Source organism: Perna viridis, chromosome 15, assembly GCF_037379345.1.
Source record: "Perna viridis isolate PV_CMFRI_1.1 ecotype Kerala chromosome 15, ASM3737934v1, whole genome shotgun sequence".
In the NCBI taxonomy this organism is placed as follows: Eukaryota; Metazoa; Mollusca; class Bivalvia; order Mytilida; family Mytilidae; genus Perna; species Perna viridis.
In genome coordinates this window covers 18,756,378-18,779,995 of record NC_142459.1, presented here as the reverse complement: position 1 = coordinate 18,779,995, position 23,618 = coordinate 18,756,378, and the positions used below count along the sequence as shown (strand labels likewise).

General features: G+C 32.3%; 1 protein-coding gene across 1 annotated transcript; it reads right to left on the bottom strand.

Annotated features, from left to right (window-relative positions):
- Positions 1-1,942: 1,942 nt before the first annotated feature.
- LOC148597320 (protein-L-histidine N-pros-methyltransferase CARNMT1-like) lies at positions 1,943-22,769 on the bottom strand. The gene is made up of 8 exons (XM_088563283.1): positions 22,644-22,769; positions 17,170-17,368; positions 14,195-14,364; positions 11,766-11,906; positions 10,869-11,047; positions 7,483-7,596; positions 5,215-5,318; positions 1,943-3,347 (listed from the first exon to the last, which is right to left on the bottom strand). Exons 1-8 carry the CDS (start codon positions 22,736-22,738, stop codon positions 3,243-3,245), a joined length of 1,107 nt encoding a protein of 368 aa, XP_088419409.1. The 5' UTR covers positions 22,739-22,769; the 3' UTR covers positions 1,943-3,242.
- Positions 22,770-23,618: the final 849 nt, after the last annotated feature.

Here is a 23,618-nt window from a genome sequence, read left to right as displayed (position 1 = left end):
AACTTACACAAAGCATGTGCACAAATATCATATTTTACACCAGGTTTTGAGATTTTTGGATTGTAGTACTTGTATGCAACTCATTTGTGAATTTAGATCTTGCTATCTTCACAAGTTTGGTTGTTACTTATTAAAACACGTGTGTAGCATACATCGAATTGGAAATATCAATAATTTTAAGTGGAATTCTTTATTTCTCTAAACTTTATCTCATATCATATACCTATATTGTACATCCAATATCTCAACCAAGGTAGCATACTATATATCCAACCCATCAGACGTACTCACAGAACTATTGGAGACCTACATGTATATTCAACCCAACAAAATTAGAAAATAAAAAACTGAATAACTTGCCAATCGCACCTATATCATCAAATATCTTCAACATAAATTGAATACCATATATATTCCAAATCTCAGGGCTTTATCAAATACCCCATTCTGCACCCTCCAACCCCTATCGCACACGTATATCCCATCTAATAATATTAGATTACACCCTCAAGACCTATATCCCAAATTCATTTTGTTAGATTTATGTGTTCGGTTGGCGTCTCTCAGAGGCGAGTATTGGAATCATGGGGTCTGGAAGTAGGTACAAACTTCAACAGAGAACCTAGCCGCTAGTAAGACACATATATACATACGGAGTTCTGTGGTCAGAGATCACAAGGGTTGCACTCTGTCACCAACATCCGTTGGTTTTGACACTTCTAACAGCAGCCAATAACCAAATCATTGTAAGGGACTGTCGTTTGAGATTCTCGATAACCAGGACCATAAAAATTCCCAATCAATTTTTTTTATAGTTTTTTTTTTATGTTGGTTAATGATCTTGAGAGTTTTCACTGTGTGTACGCATAGTGCTGACCATAATAAAATAGAGTAGTTGCATTGGGTTTATTGACTTGTAATGCGTAAATGCGAGTATGGGTATTTCCGCGAGTATAGATATTTTGGTAGAATGCCCAAATATTTGAAAACATGTAATTCAGTGAAATGTAAAAGTGTTAGTGTGTATGATATGTTTGACGAAAACATACTGTGTCTATCAATAACACAAGTATATATTTTTTTCTCAAATGAGTCTACATTCAGACAGATGTGTTAAACACATTTTTTTTTTCATTTTCTTATTCTGTTCAAGCGAAAACATCTGGTTTAATGATTCCAAATACAATCTAAGTAGCAGTCCTAAAAAAACCTGACAAGGGATAACAATCCATGTCAAAAACACACAGAAATCACTTGTCTTTGATTTCTTATTCAGGAACAATAATAGACGACACAAGTCTTAGATTTTCATACTTTTGAGATAAAAAAAACTACGTAGTCTATGGGCTTGGGGTCCAACATGCACGCCCCCCCCCCAAATCATTAATTGCATGGTGATTTTCAGGTACCTTTAAGCCTCCCGTTCACGAATCAATTTGTGGCAGCTGTAAAGAAAGTAAATACATATTGATACCTATATATGTCCATTTACTTCGTCCTGTAGAAAAGAGAATTTCAAAGAATAAAATAAAAGATAAAAAATATGGATTTTTGCCTCAATGAGGTACAAGAAGTAGCCAAACAACCAAAAATGCTTCAGTTTATTATTTGGCGACAAAATGGTTTTGAAAATGAGAGGTATAAGGGTAGCTGAAAATCTTATCTTAGCTGATAAGTTGAGGGGTGGGCTGAGTGCACCACGGGTTATCTCGGCCCACGTTCTAATATAGACATTACATGGATTAGCACTAATCAATATTGGTATAAGGTAAATGTATTGTTTTCTTAAAAATGCAGAACTGAACACAGAAAAGATGATTGTAAGGTAAAAAAAAAATATGTATATGTGAAGAGACATTGTTGGATGAATTTTTCTCATCATAAATCACTTTAGCATGGGTGGTGTCTGTATCAATTTCCTGTCATGTATAACTAAGCAACATTTCTTTATCTGCATTTTTAATGAATAGTGCATATGCATCATAACAATATGTACATCTAAGATGCCACAAAGATAATAACCTGGGTGTTTTATAATTCATTTCAAATCAGAATGTTGTTACTAGCAGAGAAAATAGAAAAAAAACCAAGGCTTTCAGGTAGTGACTTAGCATCAACTGAAATCATGACATTTCCTGTAACTTAAAATAAATAGCTGCACTAAAGCACCTTCTTTAGATATCCATCTTTTTTCAATGTTAAAGTTTCATTACAATACAACGACAAAAATAAAATAAAAAATACATAAATGATTCACTGCTTCTAACAAGAATGACATTAAGCAACATCAAAATAAGTTGTAGATTCTTGTCCCCATCTGTTTCATCTCAAAAAGGTCCTACCATAATTATTTGATTCTTATATCTTTTTAAACAATTCAGATTTCTGAATATTTTCACATCTGCTTCTGTCACTACTTGTACCCTAACTTTTAAGTTGCTTTTAAAAAAGAACATGAAGAATTAACTTGATGCGACCATTTAACAATGATTTTCAAATCCCATTTTTGAATTTCTATACAATAGGAGATAAAGATCTACAGAAAACCATAGTACACTTCCATCAACCTAAGTAATATGAGTTAAGCACAGCCTACAACCAAGCATTAAACTTCTACATATTTCTTACATTTGTTCAGTCACTGAAAAAAGGGACGACATAACGGCTGTCTATAAAAAAAATAAAAATAAAATAAATAAATAATCAAGTGCACCAAATAAAGATATTGTAAGTGTTTTTTTTAAAATTTGTCTTTGTTAATAAACTGCATATCTTAATTTTAAATCCATTTTCCTGACCCTATCTGATTCCTATTTCAGTTGGCAAGACATCTACCTTTAGCCTCAAATGCAATGCTCGGAATTAAATCCTGCACTCTCCACAGTGGAGTCACTACTTTCTCTGTGTATCCACTAAATTAAAAATTGAGATGTAATTGCTTCATTTCAATATGTTTTTAATTATTTTTTTCTGTACCAAATCTGAAATGATATTAAGCTGTTAAAATTTTTAAATATATAGATCTATGTACATAGTCAAAATAAATAACTCAATTCAAATTTTTAAATGGTGAATCCACTGTATTGGGTGGAGACACTGAGACTCAACTCCAATCATCTCCACTGTAAAGAGTGGAGAATTAAATGTTGACAATAGTGTTCTTCTTGTAACAACAGGCATAATAAATGTAGCTGCGCATTAAACTGTTCAAATATAAAATCATTATAATAAACACTGTCCTGTCACGATAATGGTTTTCTTGCTGTGAAGAAGACACTTCGATATTCATACCTCAACATTGATTTAGGGTTCTGGGTATAAGTTGATGTGACATCAGTTTCTTCTTTCTGTAAAAAAATAAATAATAAATAAAATAAGCTTAGTAAGCACACTTGCAATATCAAAAAAACACACATGCACATTCCTTCAAAAAGCTTTACTGAAACAATAAGTAGTCCTGTTGACCAATTTCTGTGAAAATCAATCCTGTCCAAGATTTTATTGTTACCATTCACCCAATAAAGTTTGAAGGTAATCCATTAAAAAAAAAAACAGAGGCACTATACAAACGACAAGCCTAAATTCTGGAGAATAGGTCATAAACATTATACACTCCTTGGGATATTTAGGTTTCCAGCAAGTACAATAACCAAATGCACACTTAATATTTACCAAACAAAAAATGCACGATTTACCAACACTTCTATCATGAATTTCAAAGGAACGCTTCTACTGCACATTTTTAGGCATGATAATGAACGCATGATAAAGAAATGATTCCAGGAGTATGACTGAACCATGAAAAATGTTTGTATTAACAAATAATGAGAAAGAAAAAATAGAAAATAGAACTAATTAAAGAACAAAATATAATAATGGCTAACAATATCAAAATAATGGTCGAGATAAGAAAATAATGAATGTACAAACATAAACGAAGGCTTGTATCATGCTTTTAAATAAACACTCCTAAAGTATGTTCACACAAACATTTCAGTAATGCTTTAATTGCATGATAAATGATGCTTAAATGGATACATGAACGTTTCAAGGAGTGGGTTACTATCATGCAACAATTATTTGTTCCATTCTTTAACCACTATAAAATCAGTTTCAAATTTTAATATCAATCAAACTGTTTTCTAAAAACTTTCACTATCAAATAACTCATATATCTAAGGAATGCTTTTTTAAAATTAAGGATATGATCATTCATTATCCATTAAAAAAGGAAGTAATGTTACAGAAATTTTATGGATGTGTAAATTTTCAACATTATATCGGAATTTATGATAAAGATGTTTTACAGATGTAACCCTTTTTATATGAAAACTTGCAAAAATAAATCATGTCTGACCACAACTTACCACTGAAATTAATCATGTGAGACCATGATTTACCTCTAAAATAAATCATGTCTGACCACAACTTACCTCTGAATTTAATCATACCTGAAACTGCTTCACCTCTAAAATAAATGATGTCTGACCACAGCTTACCTCTAAAAAAAATCATGTCTGACCACGATTTACCACTATCATAAATCGTGTCTGACAACAACTTACCTCTAAAATAAATCGTGTGTGACAACAATTTATCTCTAAAATGTACGTCTGACTACAGCTTACCTCTGAAATTAGTCAGTTCGGACCATGACTTACCACTAAATAAAATATTGTCTGACAACAAATTACCTCTAAACTAAATCATGCCTGACCATAAATTTACCTCTGAAATTAACCGTCTGACAACAAATTACCTGTAAAATAAATCATGCCTGACCATAATTTACCTCTGAAATTAACCGTCTGACAACAAATTACCTCTAAAATAAATCATGCCTGACCATAATTTACCTCTGAAATTAACCGTATGACAACAAATTACCTCTAAAATAAATCATGCCTGACCATAATTTACCTCTGAAATTAACCGTATGACCACAAATTACCTCTAAAATAAATCATGCCTGACCATGATTTACCTCTGAAATTAACCGTCTGACAACAAATTACCTCGAAAATAAATCATACCTGACCATGATTTACCTCTGAAATTAACCGTCTGACCACAAATTACCTGTAAAATAAATCATGCCTGACCATGATTTCCCTCTAAAATACATCATGACTGACAAAATTTTAATACCTCTAAAATAAATCATGTCTGACTATGATTTACCTCTGAAATAAATCTCGTCTGACCACAGCTTACCTCTAGAATAAATCCAACCTGCTTTACAACCTTTTTTAATTCTTCAAAGGAGAGTTCTATAGACACTTCATTTGGAATGTCAGAATAATGGTATAAAAGAGGTCCTGTAAAGAAATAGGAGCAATCTATGATCAAAAATTCTGATAGAATTGAGGTAACGAAGATAAGCAAGGCCGTGGAGGCATGGAAACATACTATAACTTGGCCCCTTTGTCACACTGTAATACAAGGAGTATGATAATTTTTTACTAAGTTTTTTATAATGTTTACACAAGTATGTTATTACCTATAATATTCAAATAAAAAGAAAGACAACTCTGCCTCGAAAAAAGATCAGCTGAAGAAAATTGTGAATAAATCAAAAATGGGTTTGAATTGAGTATAGTTAAAGTATTGGTGAAAATTATTAAATACAAACAAGGTGAGTTTTTTCAATATCGTCCAGTTAGTACACATACAGGCTGAATTATTTTTAAAAATACGCTAATATTAATGACTGGGTAATCCCCAGCTTATAGTAATCTAAGATAATTATAGATGTTGCTAAAAATTATGGGAAATAAATTTACATGAACACAAAGTACAACAAAACTGTATTCAACAAATCATATTTGTTTATGAATACAATGATTACAGGATAAAGGATCTAGCTTAGTGTTTCTCAATCCAAAAATCACATTGTTTCAGCCTTTAAATTTCATTGTAAAAAAAAAAAAAACAGTAAGCTCACAAACAGAAAACCACTTCTATCTACTGCAGTTTACCATGTATTTAAGTTCAATTATCTCCCTTTGGGGTCTTAAGACAGTAACTTATTCCTTCATGCACATCTAAATATATTACTGATAAGAATTTTATCGTTTATCTGTTTTTCTGACTTTGATATAACTGCCAGACCATAAGACATTGCTTTAAAAGTAATAATGTGATGTCATAATTTAAGAAATTGGGTATGTTTTTATTTCCCTTTTCTTCCATTCAAATTATCCGCTGTATACTATATATAAATAAAGAGCTTTATGGAGTGCAGAATGATACAACTGCAGTAAGTGAACCCTGAACAGTTGTGTGGATACAATATTAAAAACTTCATAAATACATTGTAATATTTTTAGTGTGCTATCTAATGAATTCCATTGAAACCACTTGAGTGATTTAAAAGAAGTTGCACTTACATTGCATTATATTTAAAAATGTGAAACCATAAAATTGATTATCTCCTTTTTTGTGTGCTCTAACAGTAACTGTATTCCTTCATTCATATCTACAAATAATGCCCAACCTTCCTATTAAATTTCATAAAAATCCCTTGAGCAGGAAGAATGCACTTACTAAGTATTAACATGTTAAACCATGAAGTTGGATTATCTCCCTTCTGTGTGCTCCAAAAATAACTTTATTCCTTCATGCACATCTACATATGATGACCAACCTTCTTATAAAATTTCATCAAAATCCTTGAGTGGTTGAGAAGAGTTGCATGCACATGATTTCCACACGTAAAACCGATAAGTTGGAGTACCTCCATTTTGAGTGCTCCTCCAGACTATATTCCTTTATACACATCTTCATTTGATGCCGAACCTTCCTATAAAATTTCATTATAATCCCTTCAGCAGTTTAGGACTTGTGTTTACATGAAATGTGAACAGACTCTCAGACAGTGATTCCTTTGTTTGCAGTGGTATAATAATTATGATATTCAACTGCTAACCTTGTAATGGAAGATTTGCTTTCTCCAACTCATGAAACAACCTTTTCACAGACCATTTTATCCTCAAAATGGCTCAATATAATTGGGAGTTATTTTTATTACACGAAACATTTTCAAAACTTTGAAATTATTGACAAGCATGCCCACTCTTTTTTGCATCTTGGTGTCCATGTTCCCCCCGATCTTTCGAATTTGAGGGTACAGAGGTTGTTTTGGGTATAAATGATCATTTTTTAAGGGGATATTGTAGTGTGAAAGTATAATGAAGAATAGACAGTTGTAACTGAAATAGTTTTTGTACATGTTGGGCTATGCTTAATATGATTCATGTAAACAATGATGAATGTCAATTTAAACAAATTCTGCAATTTGATATGGACATCAAAAGCTGACTGCAAAATCAAAAATCTCCACATCAGTTCTATGCAGGATACTCCATGGAACAGTAAAATCTAGATTTCAGATTTAAATGTAAAAAAAAATCATATTTGATCACCCTCCACATGATTCTTAGTTCAGCCTGTACATCAATGTTTAAATAAATTGATTCGTACCTAAATTAATCCAGTATCCTCCAGGTTTTAGTATGTTGAATATTGTCTCCATATATGATATTATACAATGAGCAGTATCAATGAAGAAAACCGTGGCAACACAATCAAATGTATCTAAAATAGAAATAAAAAAAAAACATGGTTGTGAAAGGAATTGAATATTGCAAATTTATTGGGCTTAAATAAATAATGGTTTGTTTAGGGTAACCTAACCCTACCTGTAAGTTTGTGCCTTCCATAACTTTTTTTTGTTGTCATTTCACAAGGACTGTTTAAATAAAAGGTGGCCTACTATTAACTTAATGTAAAAAAAAAATAAAATAATATAAACTTTCTATCTACCCTACCTAATTTCATCATGATGTTATCATAAACACATTTTTTTTTACAAGTCTTATTACAGTTTGTACCAAAATATTGTAGTTTGAATTACCTCCCTTTGCATGATCAGGGAAAAAATCGACATTATCATGTCAGGGTGTCAGTACATACGACCACCATTTTGCCATATCAATGAGTATCAGATGGCCCAGTTTTAAGTCTTCTTTTTCATAAATATAGAATTATGCCATGAACTTCTGATAAAAAGACAGGGATATATGATTTAAGCATGTAAGATGACTTTGCAACAGAAAGCAATAATATGGTCACAAAAGAAAGGCAGGGATAAAAATTGGCAGTCGCCCAGTAGCCAATGGCTACAAGATTTTAAGCTGACTACCAAACTTTTGTGTAAGTTGGACATATAGAAAATTTTAACAAAAAATATGGTCTGGGCTACCAGCTTGTATTTCCTAATCTTTATCTCTGAAAGGTGGTGCTTATATCAATGGATTAGTTTTAATTCTTATGACAGATATTTCATGCACATCAGGACGAGAATGTTGAAAAGATTTATGCTTCGTACTAATCTAACAAGTTGATCTAGATCTTTACTGTGCTTGTTTACATCAGTATTGGCACTTGTCCGCAAGTCATCCAAATTGGACACATTCTTCTATAATAATAATAATAATAGTACTTTATTTCAAGAGGTTACACAGCAAGTTTATAATTAATCTTCTCTGAGGCCCTCACACAAAAACAAAAATATATGATTAATTTCAATGTCGCAATACATACTAGTAAATAATACATAAATGCATGCCAACAAAGTTATCATTCTACATTATAGTACAGTCGAACCTAGATTTGTCAAACTCGGATTAGTCAGAATCTAGGATAACTCGAACTAATTACAAAGTCCCAGCAAAACTCCCCCTACTCCAATACAATTTTACCTCGGATGAATCTAAACCTTGAGTTAACCGAAGTTATCAATCAGTCCCTTGGATAGGACTTTGAGGTTAATTAACCCTGATCTCGAAGTCAACTAATTAGTTGGAAAAACTGATTGCCTTATCATAGACCATGATTGAAGTATGTTTTAGCAACGATTAGCGTGGCTTTTAAAATTAATTTGTTGACACTCTACGGCTTGATTTGTGTATTTAGTTAATTTAAAATTGTGAAGTGAAAAGAAACAAATTTTATAAATTACATGTTGGAATTCACACTAACAGTGATATTAGACGTTTTGATAATTTTTTTACGGATAAATTGTAATGGTATCTGACTACTTAGTGATACATCGAACAGACAATAGTAAGTGTATTTCAACAACTACATTCGTTTTGCTAGTGAATTTGAAATTTCATTGTAAAAAGGTAGAACACAAGGTCTGACTATACTTCTGATTGGGAGTCAAACAAAGTAGTATGTTATGATAACTTGAACATTGCTGCATGGACCTGCTGACTTAGACTTAACGAGGTTTGACTGTACATGTAAATACAGTAGAATTATTCTTTGGCCTATTGTCACTTTTGGAAGATTTTTAATTTCTGCTTAAAAAGAATTATTTGTTTTACATTTCTTATTTCATGTGACGGTTTCTCTGAGCCAACCAGTTGTTACTCTATCTCCTATATGCTGTGTGCTTGATGAGAAAGCAGCGGCTGCTCATTTTAGGTTTCAATTGGCCAGGCTTTGAACTAATGGCCTCCGAGACTTCAGACAAGGATGCTACCTCGAGATCACCTAGGCAGTTACTTCTATAAAGATTCATTTTACATATATATACAATACACAACACAGGGAGGTCCAGTCAGCAGGTTATTGCTACATGTACATAAAGATGGTCATTACAATAGACTTGAAATAACATTCATATACATGTATGAAAACCATGATTATCTATACTATAAATATTTATACTATAATACATATGACATGTACACCAAACATGGGTCCAGAAGTGGTCAAAAATGCCGGTCATTGACCGACAAATTTCGCATATGTCTGACAACCATTTTCTAATATCAGACATAAAAAATATCAATTCTTATAAAGTTCAGTCTGTGTGGTTTTATTTGTGTATAAACATCCTGTCTACCTGTCTCCTAATTGTTTATTGGAAATTAATTGATGGGTGCGTGTCAAATTTAGCCAATGTTCAGCCACCTGCAACTGTGATTTACCTGTAACTGATTAGTTGATTGCATAATTGAATTAGCGGTACATGTGCAGCCCCACCGTGTAAACGAATTAATTGATGTGACTCGGATAATTTTCATACACTTATTACTTGCTTTATTAAGAAAAATATTGAGATGTCCAGAGATCATTTTCCTGACAATCTTTAAGAGGTAAGGAAAGCGCATATGGAGCTGAGACTACGAATCAGTAGTAGTTTGTTATTATTAATTTGTAGATGGAATCTTTTTCATGCAGAAGTCAACAGCCCATTTTAATCAATAAACAGAATGCATTTGAGATTTTCTTTTATAAATAATCAACTTTTTTTTCATCAATCGGAAGTTTTTGCCGGTTGGCCAATGTGATAAAAAAGTTTGAGAGGTACAATGTTTTGTTTCCATGTTGGAACGTCCGCCTGTGGTCGAAACCAATCTCTTTCACTCATTCAGATAGTTTATAAAAGACAGAGTATGTGATGAAATAACATAAATTCCAATATTTATCTTAAAATAACTTCATGTACATGAACAAGTTTTTTATTAAAAGTTTTACGATTTGAGCAAGACTGAAACAAACATCTGCTGAAGTTTGATAAGATGACCTGTATGGGCTGTCAAAATTTCTGGACCCTTGACACAAAGCTAGTTCCCAAAATCTGTTAAATTTTTTACTCTAAAACACCTGTTACTATATCATTGTTACTTCTGTCTTGTAAGAGAAGATATCCTATTTTTATTGGTTAAAACATGGTAATCTGGTATACATTAATATGTGTTAAAATGTCAGGAGGGCATTAGCTCATAATAATGCCCAGTGAATTATCACAAGGTAATTCCCATCTGCAAACCTACTTTCTTATAATTATTTACCTGGATCAGTATAGATCTCCATGAAATCACCTGCAGCCATGGAGAAGTTGGAGTTAGGTGGAAGCTCTGCTGGGTTGATGTCTGGAAATTTACAGCTGGCAGTCTGATCCTCTGTATAAATATGATTGGTCCATTGATGAATCCATGGATACAAGGTAAAGGCATTCACTGAATTACATCTGAAATGGCAGATGCAATTACTGGTTGAATGAATCAGTTTGACAAATCGATGACTGACCGGAAACTGATCGGTGATCGATAACCGATCACAATTTTTGTTGCACGGATGGGTTCAGGTACTGTACCTGATCAGCTGAAACTTTGACTACCTGTACACAAATCAAAGGCTGTCTATAGTGAAATCAAGGATGGAAAACTACCCTAGACTTGACTTTTTATGAGCAACTCAGTGGGTGTTTCTAGAAAAGCAGAGGACGCTTACCCTACTGATGCACTGGGTCCAGGCCCCCAGTTTTTAGTGAAGTCCAAGTTGCTCATTTACTTTTGTTACTTTGAACATATTACTTTGGTTATTTTATGTTCTTTGTTGTGTGTGTCTGTTTTCCATGTCTGGTCTTTGTTCCTGGATTACATTTTTTTGATTTCCACTAGAATCATTCAAAATAAAAATCGAAGTGTTTGTAAAATTTGCCATTCTCAGATATTGATGGATCAAATTTAGCAGAAATGCACTATGAAAAAATTGCCAAAATATTTTCTTTGTATTAAGCAGTCAAAAATGTACAACTCACATATGTTCCAGGATAAATTTTAAAAGCTCAATGTTTATTTTCTACATGTAGTGATTGTATTTTAGGCAAAAGAGACCAAATAAAGACAAATTATGTGCCACCTTATTCTTACACAGAATAGTATTTAACCTATAACCAATCTTACTTGTTGAGAATAAAATTAGAAGCCATTAACATAAACAAACTCCATTCGTTTCCCTGGCAACTGTATCCTTGTCTAGCTATTTCATATGCGAGTCTACCAAGCCCAGCTCCAGGAACCAGAACAGACACAGCAGAAGGATCACTGTAAAATGAAACAGAATAAAAGTATTCCCCTGTGTTAAAAGATAACCATAACCTGTGTCAAACTCAATCTGTAACTTCTCATACAAAAGATAAAATCAATTGGTAAAAAACATTACAAAAAAAAGAACAGAAAACTTTAAATTCACTGAAATGTTCTAAGTCCAAGGACAGTAAGTTCTGTAAAAATCATTCAACCATAACCAAAGTCAAACATAAGTTTCTACATTTCATTCAAGAAAATAACACATGGCACGCAATTTCAATTTTCGATACAGATTTTTTCGAATGTCACTAAGTTATCAGTATTTTGCCAATCGGGAAACAGTATTGCAATCAGGTGACTTGCGTTTCCATAGAAGAGCGTCTTTAAGGTCAAAGGGTAAAAAGCAAAACTATGGTGACTGGGTCAGAAAAAAATCTAAAAAATATTGTCAGAATTAGTATATCAAAGACATAACCATGGTAACTGTTAACCTATTGTAACCTCTTTACAGAAGATCTCCTGCAATCCATTTCAAAATGGCAGGAGATTTTGCATGATGACATTATTCAACAAACACTTTGTATATATAACATTACATAACAATTCATTATGGTTCAATAATCTATTAATAATCCACTGAAAACTTCAGAGATAAACAAACACTGAATTCTGTAATTTGCAAAGAAAAAAAAATAAGTCAAATAAATAATAATTTTTGTATAAAGATCATTTATTTAGTATTTGGCACCAAGTACTTCATAATTTTCTACACATTTACTAAATTTAAATAAGTAAATTTGTAGAAAAAAACTGTGGGAAAAATATGTATGCATAATTACTAGTTAGAATAAGGAATTACATATATACACATTTCATAAGTGGTTTAGGAACTGTACATGTACATACTTACTGAAATTATATCATGTATATGATTACTAATTATACACATTAATCTTAAAAGAACAAATTTTGTTTTTGATACATACTTTATCACAGTTTATATCACATGATGAAGTCACACTCTAAAACAAAGGTCATTACTCCTTTTAATGGTGATTTGTGAAGAAAAACAGAAAACGATTCTCACTTTATCAGTTACCTGGTTACTATACATGTGCTTTATTTCATTTTATAATAGTACTTTAAATTATCTAGTTTACAAAACATTATTAACATCAGCTGCATAATACCTAATAAAAAAGATTATTCAGGCAATTGAAAGATTTGCCTAAACCTAACAGATTTGGAGATATATGAGATAAAACTTCTGACCCCTTTGTTCTATTTAAAGTAATAGCCCGCTTCATTTCTATGCAGGATAAACCAAGCAACACTCATACCAAGGTTGGTTCTAATTGGTCAAAAAGTATCAGAGGAGAAGAAATTTGAAGAAGTGTTAACGACAACGGACAAAAACAACAATGATGGACGCCAAATCAGCCAGGGGAGCTAAATACTGGACTTCATATAGGGTTAAAATCAGCATGTCAAAAGAATACCAAAAAGAGCAACTTTTAAATTAAATTTAAATGAAAGTTATCATGAAATTAGAATTCATATGACCTACATGTATGACCTATGTCATGTTTGTACATGTACATGTAGTTATAAATAATACTTGTCGTTGTCCTCTAATTCCTTAACAGTTAGGGTAGTCATAACTACCTTTAGTAGAATGGAAATTACAGCTAAATTAAAGGCTGTGTTCAATCATAATTACATTTTAGAAAACTGTTTAAGTTTGAAATGTTTCAGAAAATCCTTGCTTTCACACGGAAGTTTTAAATTGTTTTCGAAATGTTTCAAAAACATATTACATTGATCTTGAATTGAAAGATACACATGACAATAAAGCATTTTTTATACATAGAAAGCACCTGTTTAAAACAAATCATTCAAGATGTCATGTATACACAGTTTAATACATTTTTGAAAACATTTCAAACTAAATCAATTTAGAAAATGCATAATTAATGCATTTCAAAAATGCATTTTAGATGAAACATTTTCAAAAAACTATCAATGCAGTGCTACTGTGAAAGTACTACTGTTCGTGGGGTACCAGTTTTCGTGGTTTTCGTGGGTAGGCCAAACCACAAAATTTATTCCCAAAGAAAAGGAGAATCCCACTGATGTGTACTGGTATACTGAAATCCTCAAAACCACGAATTCAAGAATCCACGAACTAGTATATCTTCCCTAAACCACGAAAATTGGTATCCACAAATTAAAGTACTTTCACATTAATTCCGTATATCACCTTTTTCTTACATTTTCACACATTACAGTGTTGTTTGTCATACCATTTGTCCTTTGGAAATTTATCACATATTTCCATTATAACTGGTGTATAACATGCATCTCTTTCCAGTTGTCCATCGGCACTCCAGTCTCGCACAAACTGTTTCATAGTTGTCCGTACTTTGTCCATATCAAATTGTGTAGGAGGTACTTTATTGCCATTCTCCTCTTCCTAACAAAACAATAACAGATAAATTATAAAAAGGAGCAATTCATTTAATAGATCTATATATTTCTAAAGGCCTCAGATAAAATCTGTCATAACTTTTCATTTCTACTACATGTACATGTTAGAGTAAATCTGTATGTTGTGTCAAGTTAGTGTAATGTTGTTGCCTCCATGTATAATAAGCACTTTAGAAATATTTATCAAGGCATAACGCTACATCACTATCTAATGAAGCTTAAGAAATTGCCATAAATGCTGCCTATATAAAACGTTTCAAAGACACCAATGTTATTTGATCACAACAACTCTTCTGGCTGAAGTGATTATGATAAAACACTGCCTTCCACACTGAACCTGAAACTGTTTGGCTGGTAATTTTACAAATATTTGGAATATCCTTGGTGGATCCATCTGATAAAAATATCTTTCACAAACTTGGAAAAAATGATAAATGGCATGATGTCTACTTTTTGAAAAGGAAAATTAGTTCTTTATGCCTCATCCCAACTTCAGGCCAATGACTTTCTCATAAATACTGCAGCATGTGCAACCAAAAACTTAGAAAAAGCGCCATTTTAATCTAAATTATTGTATAGTGTGTAACTTTGATGGGTGAAAAATTTGACGATTTTGAAACAAAAAAGTATGCTAAAAATATTGGTAATTCTAATTTTGGCGAAAATTTGTCATGTACCTTAATCTAAGAGTAAATATTTTGCAGAATTCATTTTGACGTTTTAAGACAGACCCTTAAAATCCGCCAAAATTAGCACTTTGTGGAAATTACTCGGTTTAGGGTAAATCGTTTCCAGTCACCTTAAAAACAATGCAATGTTAATTTGTAAAATCATATTGTGAAAAGTTATATTCTTCCCATGACACTGATACAGAAAAAGACTTGTTAATGTACAAACATTGCATTCAAATAGAACTTTTGCAGTAAACCAACTGGAATTTCTATGAAGTTTGACCCATGTATGATGTGTTCTAGGATTCCACTTTCCTGTAAACCAAACAAAGTACAATTATAGGGTGGGAGAGTTGTTTAAATTAATGGCAAGGAGCAAGTAGATTTTCATTGTAGGCATTTTGGTCAGGATAAAGGTGTTAACAAAGCTATCATTAGTGAGGTCCATTTTAGGGAGGAGTGGCTGATGTTTACTAAATAGTTTAGACAGGTTTTGACAAGCTTTATAGGTGTCAGGATGGACAGTGCTTTATCTTCTCTCTTATCTAAGGAGTCCTTTGCTGCTGACTATCTTCTCTCTTATCTAAGGAGTCCTTTGCTGCTGACTATCGTCTCTCTTATCTAAGGAGTCCTTTGCTGCTGACTATCTCAATGTGGCCAGGCTCCTCTGTATCTGTCTAGGACTAGCTTTTGCTTTACCTTCTGTTGACTGTGAGAGGGGTTTTAGTAGGTACAATCTCATCAAGACCTATCTTAGGAACAGACGCAAGGTTTCATCAGTCAATTCTCTTCTGAATATCTGTCTCCATCCTTCTGATTTGAGGAGCTTTAGGTTTAAGAGGGCTTTTGAAGTGTGGTGTTTGGCAAAGGACAGGAGGATTTTATCGTATTAGTTGAGTGTCAGATCATACCATAATAGTAGCTTTTGACAAATAGTAGCTATTTTTAGACTGAAAGCATTAAAGCTTTGTCATGATGTTAAAAATCTATTTTTCTGATAGTAACTATTTTATTGTATTATGTAACATTTATTGTATTTGTTGTTATGTGTGTATCTGTAAACTTAAAATAAATATATTAAGCATGTATATATGTCTTTAGTTCATGACACTATTTACTATTAACAAATTCTGTTGTCCATAATATGTTGTTCGTGCTCTACACAAAACTGACTAAAGCCCTCAAAATCCTAGCTAAAACCCTGTTTTTAAACTGTTTAATACATGCTTGTTCTATTTCCCCTTTGATAAGTGAAAACCTTATGAAAGGATTTGGTAAGTTTGGAAAGCAGACTTCAATTTGTGGGGAGTGAATTGTCATTTGTATTTTACCAACTGAAACCTCCAAAAGCTTCAAAAACCCTAATCTGGTACCCTGCATATTTATTAAATTCTACAACCTCTAGTGATGAAATGATTGAAAATATTCCTAATACACAACTGAAAAGATTTTATACTTCCACAATGGGTTGAGGAATGTATTCATATGGAGAAATAAAGCCTAATTAACAGCAATAAGCATACCCACCACACCATAGAGTTTTGTTCTCAAGTATTAAGCACAGATTTATCCAATGAGAGAGTATAGGGGGCTTACCCTTCACTCTAAAATGAGTGAAACAGCTTCAGTAGCTTAATATATTGATCTCCACAAATTCTCCTAACCAAAAAATTCTAGCATTGCTTCACAGCCTTTTACTCTATTATGTAAATACATGTAGCAGTATTTAAGGAAAATTCCCTGGGTTACATACACATCCACATGTATACAGTATTTTGATAATTCACAATGTAATTTCACTTTATGACTTTCTCCATCACAACAATCCAATCACAAAATTTTTAATTCAAGTTGAAAATGGCAGTAAATTATCAAGAAAATATATACATGTACATGCAATCAATTGGTAATCACTAATAACCAAAATATAACAACTCATGACAGAAACGCTTGAAGATTTGACTCGTAGGCAGTACTCATTTTTTTAAATAGTACAATCTTTGACACCCATGATTATATTTTGGATATTCACTCTTTCCAGTAAATTATCCCATTATTCTGTCACTTTTAGCTTGAAATCCTGAATCTTCACCTGAACATATACATGTAATAATACTCACACCATCAACATCATGTGGTTTGTTCTCAAACATGTATTCAGCATCTTTGATGATAAGTTTTATTATTTCATAATTATGATCAACACAGTTCTGTATCTTGGTCAAATTATCTTGGTATCCAGGCAACATCTTTTTATGAGCATCCGAGAGACTTTGGAATGAATCTGCAGCATTCTTAACCCTCTTGGTTGAATGTGTCCTGAAAATAGGTTAAGATAACAAGTTTAGAAATAGCTTAGATATTGAAGGTATTCTTCTCCTTCCTCCTTTGATATGCCAATCTGCTTGCAGAAGAACATAGATCACAATTCATTTCAGTCACAACTTGTCATTAGCAAGTAAACATGTCATTTAGCTATTGCTTATTTTAAAATAAGCACTTGCCAAGAAAGCAAGAGCTAATTTTCTGACTGGTATTGTAATGACCCTGGACAAAATAATTTTCATTCAGTATCTCTGAATATCTCTGCCAACCTGATACATCCTGTTCATGGTTTAAGTGTACATTGTATTTATAAGAATCAGTAAAAACAGGAAAAATCAGAAACATGCATGTCAACCCCCTCCCCCTCCCCCCTAGATCTGACAATGTAATTTCACTCAAGGATAGTTTCTCTATTTGAAAAGACCATTATTTCGTCTCTGCATCACTGACTGCTCAGAAATTGTTCAATAGAATGTTAGAAAAATGAGGTTTTTGACAGAGTTATCTACCCTTGAAATGTTCTTTCAGTGTATTTCAATTAAATTGTAACTCAATGGTCCAGCATGATTCAGAAAACCGTGTCCGTTTCCCTTGATTCTGATTGTGAAAATCATCATATTACACTATCAAAATGATGTTTTTTTTTTCATACCACGTTTCACCTACTGCCTGATTCTTACTGGGACTGACACAAGAGGTTGTAACATTTGTAGCTTGTAAAATTTTATTTTTGTAAGGAAAAAAACGTTTCACAAAAACAAAAAAACTTTGTAATTGGCATATATATCTCTTTAACTTAAATGTAACCAGATGACAGAGAATATACTGTTGCCAATAAAATACATGTAATAAAATATGAGAATTTCAATTGAAAAATGTACTTTATTATTTTATTTGAGCTACATGTACATAAATCATTTACATGTATACATATATGGTTTAAATTTTATACATGCATGTACATGAAGATTAAAAAAAAATTACCCTTACTAAGGGGGCTTATCACGACTGCATAACAACCCCTATTAGTAGATGTTAAATTTACAAATTATTTTTTAGTTATTTTCTTAACTTCTAAATAGGTTCAAATCCAATTGTTAAAGTGTAACTGTAAAATCAACCAAGATCAAAAGTTCAGAAATCTAATGTTCATTTCTGACCAAAAAAAAAAATGTTTTGAACTCTGATTAAATTAATAATAATAGATTCATCCTGTTCAAATGATAATCCAGCATTTCATGAATATACACCACCTCAAGGTACTTGCAAAAATGTTAAGGTTATTACATGTTGCTAAGTGTGAATCAAAATTAGGATTGCTTTGTTGCTTTTAATGAAATCTTTGTAGCTTCACCAAAATGGAATTTACAAAGGGCTACAGTCCTTGAACCAATCCACACAGTGATTTCACGGATCGATGACTTTGACTGATTGATTGCTGACGGATCAAGGACTGTTGACTGATCTGATCGCAGTTTTATAATGTTAAATGACGTAAGATATGTTTTAAATATAACTATTTCCGTCTGATTGACACTTTCCTTAATATCAATTTGTAAGGTAACTAATTAGGAATCTTATTGGCAATGTCATGATCATGACTATCTTCAGACTGGCTTCAGTCATAAAATTGACTTGATCAACAGGTTTATATAATCTGAGTCAGGCATTAAATAATTAAAGGCAAATAACATGGCAAATGACAATTTAACCATTGCACTGATTTTTCAACCATGGCAGAGAATATTTTAACCATGATGCCCCCACCCCCCGACCAACCAATGATAAAACAGCTCATGGAGAAACCTGCAAAAGTTCAGTATTTTAATTTATTATATCATTATATCAGACCCTCAAAATATACTGGAATGCCTGAATTTTTTTCTAAATCTTTTTTTAGTAACCCAGATACATGTATAGGAGAAAAGAGAACAAAATTGAAAAATCAGGGTTTCAGAATTATTTTCAATCCCATTATAGGTCTGTTATATTGAAAGCAGTGATTTACCGAATTGTCCCTGTGGAAGAGCTGTAATTAAAAATACAGGTCAATGATTCAATGACTTAACAATGCAAGAAATATGTACAATCCTCGGTTGAAGGCTGTGCCCACGTGTAACTTATATATAACAACGAGGAAATCCTCATAGCACAGGACAGGCTGAAGCTGACCCCTAAACATCATTGTACACAGGTACAACTAAAGAGTTGCCACTATATACTCTAGTTGACAATAAGCAGTAAATGCAATTGGATACCAGGTATGTATCAGACTGCTGCATGCTGAACTGTACACTACACTCAGAAAGGAATGGTTTTCTAACACTTACATGTAAGTCTGTCCTGAGTGAAACTTGGTGTTACACCAACAAAGTCAGTGTTTAACACCGAGATTCCACCTATTCTGTTTCTTTTTCTCAGATGTATATCCACTGTTAATTCGGAGCACTCCAGTCTGGATAGAGACCTTTAATAGTCACCTCATTAAATTTGATAAATTATATTTTTTTTTATTATTTTGTACATGTTAAGCTTTTGTTGATATATTATTTTTTATCTAAAGCTATGTCCAAGGAGAGATATTATGTAGTCTAAATACTGATTCATATTTTTTTAAGTAATAATGCAATCTTTTGATTTCAAATTCTGCACTTTTAAATTGATAATTACTAAAATAATCATAAATAAAATCCTTTGAATGTATTAATTGTTGTATCAACAATTTTGAATAGAGTGACAGACTTGTGAAAACAGTCTGGTGACTTTTTAATTTCAGATAGTTTTAATAATTGAATGGCCATCCCAGAAATAAAGGAAAATACAAATTTAACAGAAAAGTAGTCTTGAACTATAAATAGCCATTTTCCCTACTTTCACTTTCGTTTTGCACTCACCAAAGACTTCCAGATAATGAGTACATAAGAATTGCAAATAAGTCCTTAATCCAGTCAGCAAACATTGTGAGTAATAAGTTATTATAAGTTGTCCAAACTAGGACGAGACAGGGACCTTGATAACTTTTTTTCAGCCGGTTATTTTCAACCACTTCAAATGCTTCTAGTTGACTCCGAGACATTTCTTATTTTACCTTATTTTATACTTTTTAAAGTAGGTTTCAAGTAAGTTTTGTTTAACGATTTCAAACCTTTAATTGATACTCCCATATAAAAACAATTCCCTTCAGTGTTCTAAGATTACCATTTCCTGTTACCTATGGAAAGTACTTTTTAGGGTTGAGGAAGTTTAAAAAGAGATGTTAGCTGTCCATGGGCAAGTAAAATATGCCTGTAGTTTATTTTTTTTTTTTGAATAATATTTATCATGAGTAGATCCCAAATTCTTTTTTTAAGAAAGTTTCACAAACGAATTTGTGTGTTTTTACTCAAGATTCAACATGATTTTTTCAATCGACATTATTTTGGTTCTTGTAATAAAAGCTGCAGAACAGTAGCAATCATTATCATTATAATATGAAATCGTAAATGGAATACAACAACCTGGATTCGTATTTTCATGCATATTTCGCAATCAAAAAGGTTGCATTTAGTCCACGCATGGTAAATATGAACAGATAATTGTCTTTTTGGAAATACTTGAACTATATTTTCAGGGTTCTCAATGACCTCTTTTTGTATGATGCTGCGCCATGTGATACTTTTCTTGTGCCTTGTGTTCATTTGATATGCCTCATGTATTAAAATTTGCGTCACAGATTTGGACGAAAACGACATCTGACAGTCTTAGTTATTGTGGTTAAATTATAAAAAAAAATTTTTGAATGGCACCAACAAATTGACCACACCTACAGTACTAGTCATTTTAATTTCTCTAGAGCTGTGGACCTATGGTCAAGCCTATAGGGAAGGGAAAACTTCCCCTTAGTATAACTGAGTTGGGCAGTACAGATAGAAAGATTTACCATAATTGTTGATTATAAATTTCTATGCTGAAGCTTGTGCTATTAAATATGTCTCATTTAACCTTATCATACTTTCATTGGCAATTTATTTTCTGTGTGAAAGGACATGTGACACTATGAAAATGTGTCCAACTGGAGAGTGAGTCATGTGTTCATTTTGATCCATGGAGATCCATGTATTCTACCTAAAGTTCTTTGATTTGTATCAGTGACAAAATCTGAAGGTGTGATTGGTGTTGGAAATGAGTGTATTTTATAATAAAAGCATAATTGGTGGGAGAATTCAAATGATTTGAAATGAACTGGAAGACAAATAAACTTTGAGTGTTTATTCAATTTGTTCATGTATTAAATGAAATAAAAAGATACCATTATGTATCAGAACTATGGTTTATCTCACCTCTTAATACAGGTCCTGGACTTTCCCTTGGAAAGTTGACCTAAACGAAAATCCTAGAACACTGCGGCCTTGATGAACCTTGCACATAATTGTCTATTTTTAGAAATTTTAATGTAAAAGGACTAAATGCACCCAAGTCATAAAGCGAGCTATTGTACCAAGCCTTGAGGTTACAGACGTAAACTGATTGAAAACTGTCAACATAATCCATTCAGTATTTATGTGATGAAAGCAATGGTAGGGGTGCCAAAAAGTTTTTCGCTACTTTTTTTCACATTTCAAAAGAAAGAATCAGGTCTGCCAAAACCAAATTAATTGACATGCCATTGGTGAACATTGGAACAGGACAAAATATATTTTATGCCATACCAAGCATCACTACTGTGCACTAAATGTATAATTCATTTAGTTGATTCATTTGTAAATATCATGTATTTATGGTATTGATTAAATATTTGAAAACCTCGACATTATTCAACTGATAACAAAACAGATCTGTTTATACTACTTGATGGCAATCCGTATTTTTCACAGTATTCTATGGAAATAATCTGTAAAATCCTGAACTTTCTGAAATTTTAACAAAGGTACTATGGATATATTCACAATCGTAGAGCCTATTTGTAGACAAAATTCATAGAAAATATGGGAAATCCGTATAAGTAAACATCTCTTACAAAACAAAAAATGTTGATAAAGTCGTCACACAAAATCTTCTTCAATTTTGTGATGGATTGCAGGAAATATCCCACAATTAGATAAGACTAGTTTAACATACCATTTGTGTTTGTTTTAAAATAGTTTTTTTTTTCTGACCTGGTGTCATACATGTATGTTGGAGTAAGTAGGAATGGCTTCATTGAAGACGGAACTGTTCGAACAGCCTTCAAGCCATAGGGTGGTAAACGTAAGGAGAACTGTTGAACCTCGCGCATATGACCACAATTTACCTGTAAAACTTAAATGCATTGATGATACGCAGAAAATGTTCTCGTTCAAGTTGATCTTCATCTTTAGGATTTTCCTCCGCCGTTTCGTTTTCCATTTTAACAGGGGTATTATAGTATAGGGGAGAGAAACCCATAACAAAAGGTGTGGAAGACTTTGGGTATTTAGTTATACCATTTCTGAAACGGACCTTTTTACTTAACTTGGACTAAAGTACTTTATCATTACTATCTGACGGGGTAGTATAGACAAAAAATTCGCCGTTCTAAAAGCATGTGACATAGACTGGTTATAAATATACATTTCATGCTTCTTTACTTGAATGAGGATTTTATTTTAATCAATACATATGGTAAATGTTTCTAAAAGACAGCTGTCAATATTCCTATTTTTCATGCCTGGTCGTTTAAATATTTTTTTTTTTTTTTACATACTTCCCAAAATGGTTATTTTTCATGCTTGGTCGTTCAAATATTTGATTTTTTTTGTATATACTTCCCAAAGTGATTTTGTTCTTTCAGTTGTTACAGTCTGGCATTGAATTAAAAATTGGACGATTATATACGTAAACTAAATGAATGGAATGTATTTGGATGCAGGAGTTCTCAAACGTCCCCCGCATCACATTTCATTCATTTATTTTGTTTATATAAACATCCAATTATTTGAGCTTCAAGTTTAAAAAAAAAGAAATAATTTTACACTCATTTTGGACCTCAGTTGTCTGTTTAACCCAATAAGAAATGGACTTTATATTCCTAATAGTAAGTATTATATAGTCTGAATAAAGCTATATCCAACCTCTGAATTCCATGATTCAGGTATTTCGGCTTTAACGGGACCAATATGGGTAAAAATCAACGACATTTTTATTGAGAACTTGTCAAGGATATGCTAACAGTTTTAGGTGTACATCTTGAAGACTACTAGATTTTTCAATTTTTTTTGGTGAGCACATTTTTGTTTCGGTTTGTATA